We start from the raw sequence: 14,190 nt of genomic DNA, 5'->3' as shown, positions 1-14,190 counted from the left end.
ATCGCCTGGTCACCGGACCCCTCCTCCGGGGCCTCCTCCCGCGGAGCCGTCCCCTTGTCCTCCCCTTCCGCGCGTCATCCCACACTGCACAACCACCTGGGGCAGTAACCTGGTGGGCTCTGCGCCGAGTAAGCAACACCTTCCCCCAAGGACCCAATCAACACCCTCCTCCGGCTGGTCCAATCAAAACGCACCTCAGACTGGTCCGGTCAACACCCACCTCAGGCTGGTCCAATCAACACCCGCCTCGGGCTGGCCCAGTCAACGCCCACCTCGTGCCCACTTTGATCAACACCCACCTCAGAACAACTCAGTCAACACCCACTCCAGGCCGACTGGGCGGGGCCTGGTTGGCCACAGGCCTTCCTTGGCCTTCCGGGACCCGCGGGGGACGCAGCATCGAGAGGCGGAACTTCCTGTCCAGCTGAGCACAACTTCCCTAGTGTGCCGGAAGTTCTCGCAGATCCAGCCTGGAAGGCGGTGTCGGATCTGGTTTTTGTTGGGCTTCGAGGCGAGTAGAGGTTTGAGCGTCTGGTGGCGTTCAGACTGACGTCGCTAGAATTTTGCCTCTGCCGCCTCTTATTTCGGCCCTGGCGATGGCGACGTACACTTGCATTACCTGCCGGGTGGCGTTCGGCGACGCGGACGTGCAGCGGGCCCACTACAAGACGGATTGGCACCGCTACAACCTGAAGCGCAAGGTGGCCGACATGGCCCCGGTCACGGCCGAGGGTTTCCAGGAGCGCGTGCGGGCGCAGCGGGCCGTGACGGAGCAGGAGAGCAAGGGCACGGCCACCTACTGCACCGTCTGCAGTAAGAAGTTTGCCTCTTTCAACGCCTACGAAAACCACCTCAAGTCCCGGCGGCACGTGGAGCTGGAGAAGAAGGCCGTGCGCGCCGTGAATCGGAAAGTGGAGATGATGAACGAAAAGAACTTGGAGAAAGGGCTGGGCGTGGACAGCGTGGACAAGGATGCCATGAACGCGGCCATCCAGCAGGCCATCAAGGCCCAGCCGTCCCTGTCGCCCAAGAAGGCCCCCGCGGCGCCGGAGGAGTCGCCGCCCAGGAGTCCCGCGTCGCTGGCCCGTGCGGGACGTGCGGCTCACGAGCGGGACCCGGCCGAGAAGCCTCCCCGGCTCCAGTGGTTTGAGCAGCAGGCGAAGAAGTTTACAAAGCAGCAGCAGGAGGAGGAGAGTGAGGAGGACCTGGATGAAGAAGGTAATGGCCTCCCCGTTTCCAGATGTGCCATGTCTGGAACCCCCCCAGGTTCCAGATGTATACTCGAAGTTGGAGGGGAGGAGGCGCCCGTTTTTTAAGTGAAAATGGCGAGCGCGGGCCGTTTTCGGTACTTTCTGAAGTGACTAGTCTGGCCTTCGTCCCCACGGGGGATTTTGTCTGCTTAGTTAACCGTTGTAGATTCAGGGCCCGAAACCCAACCTGGGGCGAGGGTGGGGAGGAATAGGTTCTTAGAGTTACGGAATGAATCGATGGTTTCTGTTTTGAAAGAGGAGGCCTTTGACATACGCATCGGAGAGGACAGGTTACCGCCCACACCGACTTATGTAGGGTTTGTAATTCTCCTGGGTTTCTAGTTCCCACGGCTTTGCACTTAATTTAGTTGGTTAAAACACAAAGTGAAGGCTTCAGCGTGAGCTAGCTAACCTGAAATGTGGAGCTGGGGCCAGCAACTGAGCCTCCTTGATTTTACGAGCTATTCTTTCCTACCCTCTTCCTACATCCAGTTATACTGATTGTGTTCATATGGGCTTAGGAAAGGACAAGACTCCGTCCAGTTTTCTGTATGCAGGAAGAGAAAGATCAGGAAACTTTGAGCGATACAAACTCGTCTGTGTAAATGGACCAGCTAAAATTGAGATTTTAAAAGAGGGTTTGTCCTTGGATGTAATAGGCATCCTGTCCCCCCAGATAAAAGACTGTTCCATCTCATGTTTGTGAATCTTTGCAGTTTCTTCAATTGCAGTTACCACTTTCTTAAACTAATGGTTTTTCAAATCTCTGGCTTGAAGATTGGGAAGATATTGATTCTGAAGAGGAGTTGGAATATGAGGACGCTGACGCCACGGACGAAGCAGAGGAACCGGATGCAGAGGGGGAGGAGGCTGGGAGAGGCCCCTTCGTTGGTGCCATCCCCATAACAGATTGCTTATTTTGTCCCCATCATTCAAGCTCTCTTGTGAAGAATGTGGCTCATATGACTAAAGTCCACAGCTTCTTTATTCCTGATATAGAATATCTTTCAGATCTTAAGGGACTGATTAGATATTTAGGTAAGTGCAATAGTTTTCCTTTTAATGAGGAAATACCACATTATTGGGGACAAGTTTTAAGGGAACGTTTGTTTTTCATTTCCCGTCCATCTTTGATTTAATTATGTGCTTATTTTGTAAAGATCAAAAACTTAATGCATGTTTTTTGAATTGTGGCGATAAATTGTGAGCTTTAATCTGGCTGCAGATTACTTTTTGTCCTCTTACATTTTGTACTTGAATTATTTTTTCAGGAGAGAAAGTTGGTGTTGGGAAGATTTGCTTATGGTGCAATGAGAAAGGGAAGTCCTTCTACTCCACGGAAGCTGTACAGGCACACATGAATGACAAAAGCCACTGTAAGCTCTTCGCAGATGGTGATGCTGCTTTGGAATTTGCAGACTTCTATGATTTTAGGTAAGTCTGTAGTTTGTAATGTGAAGCAAAGCGAGGTCATCACATTTGCATTGAATTGCTACTAGATGTCCCGCAGCCTGACACGTGTCCAGCACAGTACAATATACGCTTTATAGCTTTTGTAACACTTCTGTGTGGGTACTTGTTCCCTCTCATTTTATAGATAAGAAACAGACTGGGAGTTGAGCACACACATTTAATAAAAGATACGATGAAGAGACAATCTCAGGCCCACATTGAAGTTTGCCTGACTTTAAAACTTGTGTTTCTTTTTTTGTGGTTTAAATGGTTAGGAGCTCAGCTTTGCCTAACCTGTGAACAGAGGGAGGAAATTAGATTTCATGTCTTGATTTCCCTGAGAGTCCTTGAATCACAGACTGTCTCCCAAGGGAATGGAGGTGGTTGCTGAACTCAGCCAGTCCCAGGCATTTGATGGTGACATTATCCCATAGGTGGTTCACCCTTAACTAGAAAGTCGGATAATTCGTCTATGATGCAAGGAATCTATGCCAGGCACTTTTGAACAGCTACTAGTATCGTAATACCTTTGACCTAGCACTGGTCAAAGGTGTGTATTTGTGTAGCACACAAGCAGTTGTGTGTAATTACTATGTCAAGCATGCATAGTCTCCAGATACATGTGTTCAGAAAAGTCCTAGTCTTTTGTTTTGTTTTGTTTTTTTAAAGATTTTATTTATTTATTTGACAGAGATCACAAGGAGGCAGAGAGGCAAGGCAGAGAGAGAGAGGAGGAAGCAGGCTCCCCGCTGAGCAGAGAGCCCGATGCAGGGCTCGATCCCAGGACCCTGGGATCATGACCTGAGCCAAAGGCAGAGGCTTTATCCCACTGAGCCACCCAGGCGCCCCAGTCCTAGACTTTTAAATCAACCTTTTGCATGTTCCTCCTGATTTCTCATTCTTCTTTTGCATTGAGGAAAAGTTTTTCTTCTCAGCCATTTTGGTGTCTGGGTTGTGGCTTTAATTTGCATTTCCCTCATGATAATTAATGTAGTTGAAAACACTTTTATGTAATTGGCCATTTGGATATCTCTTATGAAGTGTTTGATCAAGTCTTTTGTCTGTTTCCTTTATTGGGATTGGGTTATCTGTCTTAATGTTAACATTTTAATGTATAATTCTCCATTTATTTTCTGTGTATCATTGAGAACATTTCTAGGAACATAGAAATTCTTCTAGAATTGCACAGTCCAAAATGGCAAATGCTTGGTGTATTCATGTAGCTATGTAATTAATTAGAAATTAAATTTAAAATTTAGAAATTCAGTACTTTAGTTGTATTACCTAGATTTCAGAGCTCAATGCTTAAAAGTACACATGACTAGTAGCTGCTATATTGGACACACAAGCATAGAAAGTTTCTATGATCACAGAATTCTGTTGGACGGCACTGTTCTAGAACTTGTTTTTAGAATGGTTAAATTGAGGAGTGCTGCATTTCTACCTCCCCATTCTCCTCCTCTTCCTACCTGGCAACCCTCTTAGGGAGAAACAAATAAGTGAAAGAATTTAGTTATAGGTCATTTGCTCAGTCTTTTTCCTTTTTTTAAAGCACAATTTTATGTTAACAGCAAATTTGAGCAGGTTACAGAGATTTCTCCTATCTCCCACATCCATACATGCATGACCTCCCTCATTATGGACATCCCTCCCTAGTGGTATATTTGTTGGAATTGATGAACTTACATTAACACCCCATTATCACCAAGTGCATGGTTTATATTAGGGCTCACTGTTAGGGTGTTGTGCATTTAGTAGGTTTGGACAAATGCATAATGACGTGTCTACCATTACAGCCTCATACAGAGTAGTGTCACTGCCCCGAGTATGGAGTCCACCTGTTCTTCTCTCCTTGTCTTTTCAGACTGGCTTCTTTCACTTAGTAATAAGCATTAAAGTTTTCTCCATGTCTTATCATGGCTTGATGGTTCATTTCTTTTGAGTAGGAATTCTGTTCCATTGTCCAGATACACCACAGTTGACCCCACTCACCACTGAAGGATGTTTTGGTGGCTTCCAGGTTTGGGCAGTTACGGATAAAGCTGCCATAACTATCAGTGTGCAGGTTTTTGTGTTGATATGTTTTCAGCTTCTTTAGATGAATACCAAACAACCCAGTTGCTGTATGCTGTGGTAAGAGTATGTTTGGTTTTCAAGAATGCCCAGCTGTCTTGCAAAACACCTGCACCGTTTTGTGGCCCATCTGTCTTGCAGAATGCCTGCACCATCCACCAAAATGCATATTGGCCATTTTAATAAGTGTGTGGTGTTACCGCATTTGATTTTGCATTTCCCTGATGATATGATATGAAGCATCTTTTTACATGTTCATTTACAATCTGTATATCTTAGTGAGGTGCCCAGTAAGGTCTTTGCCCCATTTTAAGATCTGGTTTATATTCTTCCTGGGTTTTAAGAGTTTTTTGTGTATTTTGAATAATGGTCCTTTATCAGATGTGCCTTCTGCAAATATTTTTTCCTAGTCTGTGGCTTCTGTTTTACACTTGATCTTAGCCAAAGGCCAAGACGTGATATATGGCTTCTGTTTTTTTCATTTTAAGCAATGAGCAAAAGTTTTTTCATTTTAATGAAGTCCGGCTGATCAATTATTACTTTCATGGATCGTGCCTTTGGTGGTATATGTAAAAAGTCCTCACCAAACCCATAAGTCATCTAGATTTTCTCCCATGTTATATTCTAGGCATTCTTTTAGTTTCGCATTTTACACGTAGGTCTGTGACCCATCCTGAGTTTACAGGTCACTTGCTTATTTTTATTACAGAGGGTGCCACCACGTTGGTTTTTCTCTAAATCTTTCAGCTTGTCATCCCTGCAGCTGTTTACTTCCTGCTTTTTTGATAACTAGTGGGTTTGCCATTTTGCAAATACAGTTTGTCTTTTAGTTATATTTGAGGTATTAGTCTTTTTATTAATGCCATTCTTCATGCCACTGTTACAGGAGTAGCTATCCAGATTACAAGGAAGGGGAGTACCCTGATGAAACCGAGTTGTGCTCAGAAAGGCTGTTAGGCTATGATGATGAAACCATGGAGCTGATTCTACCTTCTGGTAAGTGTATTTGTCAAAGATAAATAGCTTAGTGGCGATGGGATGATTAGAGAGGCATGTTCCATCAGTCCCCTTCCATTCTGAGGGAGGTGCTTGAACTTTAAATTTTATGTTCCCAGATACACAGTTAACTCTGAAGGTTGCCACTTAGCTCTATGTTAGCTGTCCTGTTGAAATTAAATCAGTGTCTTTGCTTACTTCTCTTAGGATTCCAAATGCTGTATCAGTCATTTCCTTTCAAATACATAGACATTTCCATTTGGCTCTTTATTATAATTATTGCCTCATTTAGGTTTTTCTTATAAATCATGGCCCTACTCTTTTTTTTCTTTTTTTTTCTTAATTATTTTTATTAACATATAATGTATTATTTGCCCCAGGGGTACAGGTCTGTGAATCATCAGGCTTACCCATTTCACAGCACTCACCGTGGCACATAACCTCCCCAGTGTCCATAACCCGACCATCCTACCCCTACCACGCCCCCTAGCAACCCTCAGTTTGTTTTGTGAGCTTAAGAGTCTCTTACAGTTTGTCTCCATCCCAATCGCATCTTGTTTCATTTATTTCTTCCCTACCCCCACGAACCCCAGCCCTTCCTCTCAAATTCCTCATATCAGAGAGATCATATGGTACTTGTCTTTCTCTGATTGACTTAACTTATTTCACTCAGCATAATACCCTCTAGTTTCAGCCACATCGTCGCAAATGGCAAGATTTCATTTCTTTTGATGGCTGCAATGTATTCCCTTGTATATATGTACCACATCTTCTTTATCCATTCGTCTGTTGATGGACACCTAGGTACTTTCCATAGTTTGGCTGTTGTGGACCTTGCTGCTGTGAACATTCGGGTGCACCTGCATGGCCCTACTCTTATTCTTCGCACTGATTCCTGTTTCCTCATGTTGCTCAGACTTCCAGCTGGTAGTCTGTCCTGGGAGTATCCGCTTGACAGTATGCGGTTGCCTATTTGTATTCTAATTATGGTAGGAAGGCTTGGAGTTTGAATTATGCCTGCTACTTTAGGGAACATTTAACTGATGTGGGAATTTATCCCAGGTATGATAAGGTGGGGGAAAAAACATGAATATGAGAAGCACCCCATATTGTTTACAGTGTTACGATGAGCTAACAAGAATGAGAGAAACTATGGAAGACACCCATGAGAAGGAAAGGGAATGGAACAGTAAAGATAGTAAGATCCTAATAGTAAGTGGTATTTACTGAGCAGTTAGCATGGTAGCTGGGTATACTGTTTTATCTTTACAAGCCTGTGGGTTAGGTTCCATGTCCTTATTTGACCTGTGAGCCAGTTGCAACTTAGATAGGTTGAATAATTGACCCAAGAGCATAGTCAGTGGATCTTTTTTCTCCACTTCCGTACCGTGCCATGGGAGATTTGCAGCAATGTTGGAGGCAGGAGTAGCTATCCTGCTCATGGAAATGACTGTGATGAGGAAGCTGTCTTATATTATTGCTTTTCATGTAGAATAGCACTGCTTAGATACAGACAGCCCTCTTTAACTTGGAATAATTACCTTTTAAGGCTAAAGGAAGCTTTAAAGTATGACAGTAGAAGGAAAGGGCAGGCAGAAACTCTCTTGAAGATACAATTCTTACAGTGATGAGAAAGGTAGCAGGCAACAGTGTTGTGACCTGTGCCAGACACGTAGCAAAACAGGCCTAAATATATCACAGAAAACCTCTTGTAGTCTTTCTCTGGTGAAAATACCAATACATTACGGCAGAAAAAAAGCTTTGCATTGCCTTCAGCGTGTTCTGTATTAAAATGTGCACAACAATGAGTGAGCATAACCTATTTAAGAAATGCAGTGTATTGGGGAGAAATTTTCATCTAAATATAAAACTTTTGTAACTTAGGAGTTTGTTTGGTTTTGCGTGTGTACGTAGAAAACACATTTTCCTAGGATTTCCTAGGGTTATTGAGTTTTCTAAGATTAGCCAAGGCCCCAGATGGGCATCTTGTTAGGATACTCTCTTCCTCTCCCACATCGAAACAATTACTAAGTGCGAATCTGAACAGCTTTTGAATATTTTTTTGTCTTCTCTTTAACACTTGTCTGTGTCACCATTACCGACATATGTCCATCTCCAATCCGGTTTCCACTTTCCTGAAACACACGCCAGTCTCTTTTCTTTTTCCTCTGGAATTCCTCCAGGGGGAGCCATTGCTTTTCCGGTAGGTTAGTTTCAGCCGCGGGTCTTCCCGCACCTCGGGCCCCCTACCTTGCTATTCCTTTACCCACCCCCTGGCAGTTTCCTTCTGGGACTTTGCATGGCTAGTGCCTCTCTCTCTTACTGCTGCTCCTCCTTTAAGACTTGGGTTCACTCTTCCATCAGCTTTTTCAACTCAGCTCCTGCCCCATGAGTATGGAGAGTCTCCTCTGCTCCCGGGACACTTGCATATCTGTAGTAACGTTCCTCTCCTCCTCTCCTTTGTACTTGTTGGCTTGCTTGCCTGTCTTCCCCCATTACTTTTCAGAAACAGATTGCTTCTTTCATCTCAGCACAGGGTCTCAGGCACACAAGAGCCAGATAAATGTGTTGACTGAGTGACTGAGAAGTTGGAGGTAACTTTTTAAAAGGAAAGCAAGGTTGATCCCCTTGGGCGTGCCACAGACTTGAGAAGCAGAGCGGAAGAAACCACTGTGGGCTAAGAAGGGGCCCCAGGGGCTTGGAATCATTGGCCCGAAGCACTGGGGAGCAGTTTGCTTGTGTGTGCATTCTCATGCAGTCAGGGGAGAAAGTGGCATGAGATTAATTGGAAGGTTTAATTTCCGTGGTTTTTAAAGCCTGGGTTTCCTTGCTAACTGCTGCCGGTCCACCTCCTGAGTCACATTATTTTAAAATATTAGATAATAAACCTCAGGACGGCTCTTTTATATTAGATTTGGAAGTAGTGAAGAATGGTAAGTAGTTTGGTGTTACTCTGAAATTCTGTACTTTTAGACAGACTCAGGAAAGACCTAACCAGCAGCCAGATACTACCTTTCCCCACAGGTTCTTAACCAGACCATACACCGTACACTTTTTTTTTTTCTGTGAGTGTGTGCATTTTCCTGGGGGTGAGGCCATAGTGATTAAGGTCAGCTGTGTGGGGTGGCTCAGTCAGTTCAGTGTCTGCCTTTGGCTCAGGTCATGGTCTCCGGGTCCTGGGATTGAGGGCCCCAAATCGGACTCCCTGCTCAGTGGGGAGTTTGCTTCTGCCTCTGCCTCTGTCCCTCCCCCTGCTTGCGAGTGCATATGCACCCTGTCTCTCTCTCAAAAAGAAAAAATAAATCTTTAAAGTCACCTGTGTGTGCCATGCATTTTTATTTATTTATTTTATTTTATTTTTTTGCGGGGGGGCTGTGTGGGTAAGTACATTTTTTCTGGGGGAAATCTGAGGTTTTTCAAAAGCACCTCTGACCTGGAGAAGATTAAGAGCCACTAATAATATCTAAGTACACTACCGTCATTCACTACCTTCGTGGGTCTTCACAGATGATTGCGGAAGCCTTTATAGAATTTGCTTAAATAATAACAAAACATAGCTTTCTCAGTGAATCGAAGACTGCTAGTTTTCTGAAATTTCTTCCAGCTATACTGATACCTCTTTTTTTATATCACCCATACTTCTATCATCTTATCTTAAAAACCAGTCATCCTTCAGTCAATCTTGATCATGATGAGACATGATGGTTTCTAGTCATTGGTTTTCTCTTACGTCTAAGTACTGGTTTGGGAGGTTTTCTAATGAACCAGGAGTTTGGGAGATCTCCGAATAAGCACTGTAAATACGGAGCGGTCTTAACAGTGGTGTATTCAATCACCTGCTTACGGCTTTGAGCAAATTTACCTTTCAGGCACCTTTTCACTTATACTCAGTCACTTGACTGTGTTAGCATGATGTCGGCATGAAGCTAATTTGAGAAGGATTCTCGTGTGGAGAGCTTGGTGACATTTAATCAGCCACACTTAGTAGGGTCTGCTTTCAACTGGTTTCAAAAGCAGTAGTTGTGATGTTTTAAATCTAGATATTTCAGATCAAATAGATGATCCCAGAGCCAGTGACAAAAGAGTATCCGGTAGAGGGCACTGTGAGCATTTCTTGCGAAGCCTCCGTTCCTTGCGTTCACTTTTCGTGCTCTGCAGCTCCTGTGCAGTAAGTTGGTGTGAAAGACACATCGGGTTAGTCGCTGAGTAGCCGGATGAAACTGGTGGTGGATCCACGAGAATGTATAGTCTTCGGAAAATTACAGTTGGAGATCATTGCTTTTCCACTGTGTAATAGCTTCGATTATAAGGCTGTTTGTTAAGAGTGGACAGTTTTTAAGAAGGAGCCAACATTTCACATGTGGTTATTGCTATGTTGAAAGGTAGATGGACAGATTGTGGCTCTACATAACCAAGACATACCCCATGTGTTACTTACTGGACAGTCACATTTAGAACATTGTGTTCTAAAAATAATTTTCCTTGAGGAGGGCCTTCACGTTGAGCTGTGCAAGCATGTTATCCTTGGGGCTTACTATTAGGGGCTCACTGTCATTGACACAGGGCAGGGCAGGGGTAGCTCTCAGCAGTGTGTGTTTGCAGTTCCCTTGCTGGCTGCAGAAACCTTGGCATTGAGTAACGAAACCTTTTCAAGGATTTTCCTCAATAATACGTATGTCCAAAGCTGCTTAAGACTATAAATACATCAGTTTACTTTGTCCTAATGGTCAGCATTATCATGTAATGGTTTTGAGCATTGCAAACCTGGAGCATCCTGACCTATTATTATAAACAGAAAATGATACTAACTATGCTAGGGTCTCCTGCCATGGCCGCCCTCATTGCAGTTTGAGTCTGTATCTGTCAGCTGCTTCTTACTCATTTCTTGTGGTCTAGGAGCTTTGTCAACTCTAAGGCTGCCACAGAAGAATCAGATTCAAGGAAACAGGTTTCATCCGTATTGTATCCAAAAACCAAATCATCCTTGAATTGAAAGGGGTTTTCTTGGACATCTCTTGCATCCTATCACAAAAACCAGTCAACTGAAAGTAATTCCTTTCCCATGTCTGTGTAGCAAGCAAACTATTTCCTAGGTAGCTTGCCCGAGGTTTAAGGTCTTAAAATAACCTGATAACAGAATTTTTTTCTTGTAAATGGAAGGTCTAGGTCCTAAAAGCAAATAGATCTGCAATATTTATAGTCTCCAGTTTATGGTCTTTCTACACAAAAGATTCTGAAAAAAATGGTTTTATATATGTAAGTGTAAAATCCTAGAAGCCGTACGTGTGGTTCTGTCTAGCCATAGTTCCTGTACTCATGCTTAGTGGAAATAGCTGTTTCACACCCGGTGTATAGATGCTGTTGTTGAATCGCTACATGTTTATTTCTGTCTGGGAAGGTATTTGATTGATATTCTTGTGAGAGAATCATATTTAGTGTTGTATTTCGATTACTCTTGGGTAATGCTGAGACCAGTGTGCCAGGAGCACCTGCTGAGAGCCGCTGCTCTGACAGAGCCTGGAGTTTAGTCTTTGCTGAAACCTGCCCGCTTCCCCTCCACCTGCTGCAAAGCTGAGGCTCGGCACATTCTTCCTGGAAGGGGCTGGGTAGTCCGTAGTAATTCATTTCTGAAAGCATGATTGACTTGCGTAGTTCCACCAGATCATTCTAGATAAGCAAAAGCTGTAGAGGGAATTCAGCTTGACGATCCTTTAAAATTCTAGCTCACCAGGTGACTTCCATCCTGTAGAAGACAGCAGGGCAGGGTTTCTCAGTGTAGTGACCTTTTAGGCCAGGTCATTCTTCGTTGTGGAGGACTGTCCTGTGCGTTGTAGGATATTTGGTGATATCCTTGATCTCTGTCCGCCAGTTGCTGGTAGTGCCCCTCCAGGTGTAATACCAAAAATGTCTCCAGTCGGTGTCAAATGTCCCTGGAGGAAAGAATGATCCCTGTTTGAGAACCACCACTACAGAGAATTTAAGCAAAACAAAGGAGGATTGGTTTTTTACTTAGACCCAGACTGTGACTTTAAGATTTTAAGCATCAGGATTATTGTGTACTTTATCTTTGTGTTTAAAACAAAAACAAAAAACAGGTAATATCTCCTTCCTTGGGCCTGTTATCCACATTAGTAGGTATTGCTGTGTGAATTTCTAGAGAGGCATATTGGATATAAGTAAGTACAAGATTCAGAGTATTTCATGTAACAGTGCCTTGCCATTCTCTTTTTTAAAAGATCCCTCTGTGTTTTGATTTTCTGTCTTTCATTTTTTACTATGCTACTTCATCTTTTTTTTCTTTTCAGCAGGTAGAGTGTTGCTTCTTCTAGCATATATCCATTTTCCAGCTAGATCCCCTTAAGAGTCTGATTGGGAAAATCCTTGCTCTGTAGCTGTAGCTTGAAAAATTATCCAATTCAGCATTTCCATCTTGCTTTTTTGAAAAACAGGTGCCAGACTGGGTCACCGTTCCTTGATGAGATACTACAAACAGCGATTTGGCTTGTCAAGAGCTGTGGCCGTTGCTAAGAATCGGAAGGCCGTGGGCCGGATACTCCAGCAGTACAGAGCCCTGGGATGGACAGGCAGCACAGGTGTGTTGATACCTACAGCCGTGGACCAGCCCAGGAACTCATATTACAAGACGGGGTCTGGGCAAAGTCCTTTCCATTTATGTTGTCCTTAGGGATCCTCCCTAGAGGAAACTTAATTTCTTGGCCCTGGGGACTTTCATTACTACTAGATACATTTATGGCAATAAGCCCAAAGCTCCATTACTTACAAACCTCATATTCCTGGCACAGTAATTTTCTAAAATGTCATAGAGATAATAGTTGCAGAAATAAGTACAGAGTTGTCAACAAAGGTTGGAATTAACTAGTGTCCTTGTGGCAAATAGCTTGAGCTATAGAGTCAGACATGACTGACTTGATACACGAAGTGGTTCTTAAATGACAAGTGCGAGTAATCCAAGGCACCTAAGCCTCTGTTTCCTCATTTATAAAATTGAGGTAATACTAGGACCCGCCTGGCAGAGTTGTGCGGGTAGACTGTCCTAATACACGTATGATCCAGTACACGGACATAATAAAGTCTGTCACTCCTTGTAGTTTTCCCATAGAAAATGTAATAAGAGTTGGAGGAATAAAACAGGCCCTTGAAATTGCTAAGCTCTGAAACCTCATCAGTATCAAATTACTTAAATCTGTTCTGATGCGTCTGCTCTGTGCAGCTGAACGCTAAGATCTTCGGGGAGAATGTCGGTCCACTAGAGGACAGTGGAGCAGACAAAGGAGAGCTCCCTCAGGATGTCATGGAAAGCCCTGGACAGATAAAATCCTTGTTCAGTGCCACTGTGTTTATATATAAACACGTGGCCGCCTTCTCTGGCTGCCTAGGAGCTGAGAAGCCTCTTAAATCTAGCGGACACTGACTTTGTCTTGCTCTCGTCAGGGACTATATTGTCTGACTCAATTTATGGTCTCTTCCTCTCTCTCTCACCTTTGGTCAATGGAAAATTACTTTTGGGGTTTATAGACCCGTCCAGGTGAGGCTTCTCCCCAAGGAATGTGTGCAAGTACAGGTTGTTGTGCGTAGTTCCGGGGCACATGACCCCCACGCCCGTGCCACGGAGACCCCAGGTTAGCAGCTCTTCTTTAAATCTAAGAACCCAGAGACGCGCCCACCCCCCTAACCAGCCTTGAGATTCTCTGTAAAGATTGGATTTTTTTCTGATCACAAATAACAAACCTTTGCCTCACTGCTTGTCCCTTTCACCGCCACAGGAGCGGCACTTGTGCACGAGCGGGACATGCAGTATGTCCAGAGGATGAAATCCAAGTGGCTGCTGAAGACGGGGATGAAGAACAATGCCACCAAGCAGATGCACTTCCGGCCCCAAGTGAGATTCTGAGGGTCTGCCAAGGATTGCGTGACCCGCCTCTTGCCCCAGTGTCCTCGCCTGAGGACCAGTGGAAGCTGGATTGTAGGACAGACCCTTTTCGCTGCTCCTTCTCCTTGTACTTTATCTGTTCTGACCTAAGAATAAAAGTCAGAATCTCGGTGGCTTTTCAGTGTCATTTCTGGACAGGGTTTAAAGGTTATGTTTTCCCAACGTGAGTGCTGGGCCTGCTGGGCTCTGGGACCCAAACTGCCGCTCCGCAAGTGTGTCATTGCCGCAGCTTCTGACTGATTTCTGGCTGTCAGAATCACATGGGAAACTCAGGCGTGACTTGTCCACCCTGAACTTGGTCAAACCTTGCTCTGGCACCGGGACCTACACGAAGGGGTCGGAAGCTACCGAGGAAGTTGAGTGTCACTCATCTGAATGTGTTGTGGCTCATGAGGTGGCACAAGTCACTTTCACTAAGTCCAGGCAAAGGTAGGCAGCATGCCGGTGGCTTGCTGGAAGGGTCTGTAG

The 14,190-nt window shown here is 44.4% G+C and overlaps 1 protein-coding gene across 1 annotated transcript; it reads left to right on the top strand.

Annotated features, from left to right (window-relative positions):
• The first annotated feature begins 494 nt into the window (after window positions 1-494).
• Window positions 495-13,836, top strand: ZNF622 (zinc finger protein 622). Its single transcript, XM_032861893.1, has 6 exons — window positions 495-1,218; window positions 2,028-2,288; window positions 2,522-2,684; window positions 5,662-5,771; window positions 12,221-12,364; window positions 13,556-13,836. Exons 1-6 carry the CDS (start codon window positions 597-599, stop codon window positions 13,681-13,683), a joined length of 1,428 nt encoding a protein of 475 aa, XP_032717784.1. The 5' UTR covers window positions 495-596; the 3' UTR covers window positions 13,684-13,836.
• Window positions 13,837-14,190: the final 354 nt, after the last annotated feature.

Source organism: Lontra canadensis, unplaced genomic scaffold (genome assembly GCF_010015895.1).
Source record: "Lontra canadensis isolate GAN:19392208 unplaced genomic scaffold, GSC_riverotter_1.0 scaffold22, whole genome shotgun sequence".
Taxonomy (NCBI): domain Eukaryota; kingdom Metazoa; phylum Chordata; class Mammalia; order Carnivora; family Mustelidae; genus Lontra; species Lontra canadensis.
This window is presented reverse-complemented; position numbering and strand designations above follow the sequence as displayed.

Coding starts and splice junctions, on each gene's coding strand:
- ZNF622 (XM_032861893.1), top strand. CDS start 597: ATGGCGACGTACACTTGCATTACCTGCCGGGTGGCGTTCGGCGACGCG. Junction 2,289..2,521: donor GGGACTGATTAGATATTTAG/GTAAGTGCAATA, acceptor TTATTTTTTCAG/GAGAGAAAGTTGGTGTTGGG. Junction 5,772..12,220: donor GGAGCTGATTCTACCTTCTG/GTAAGTGTATTT, acceptor TTTGAAAAACAG/GTGCCAGACTGGGTCACCGT.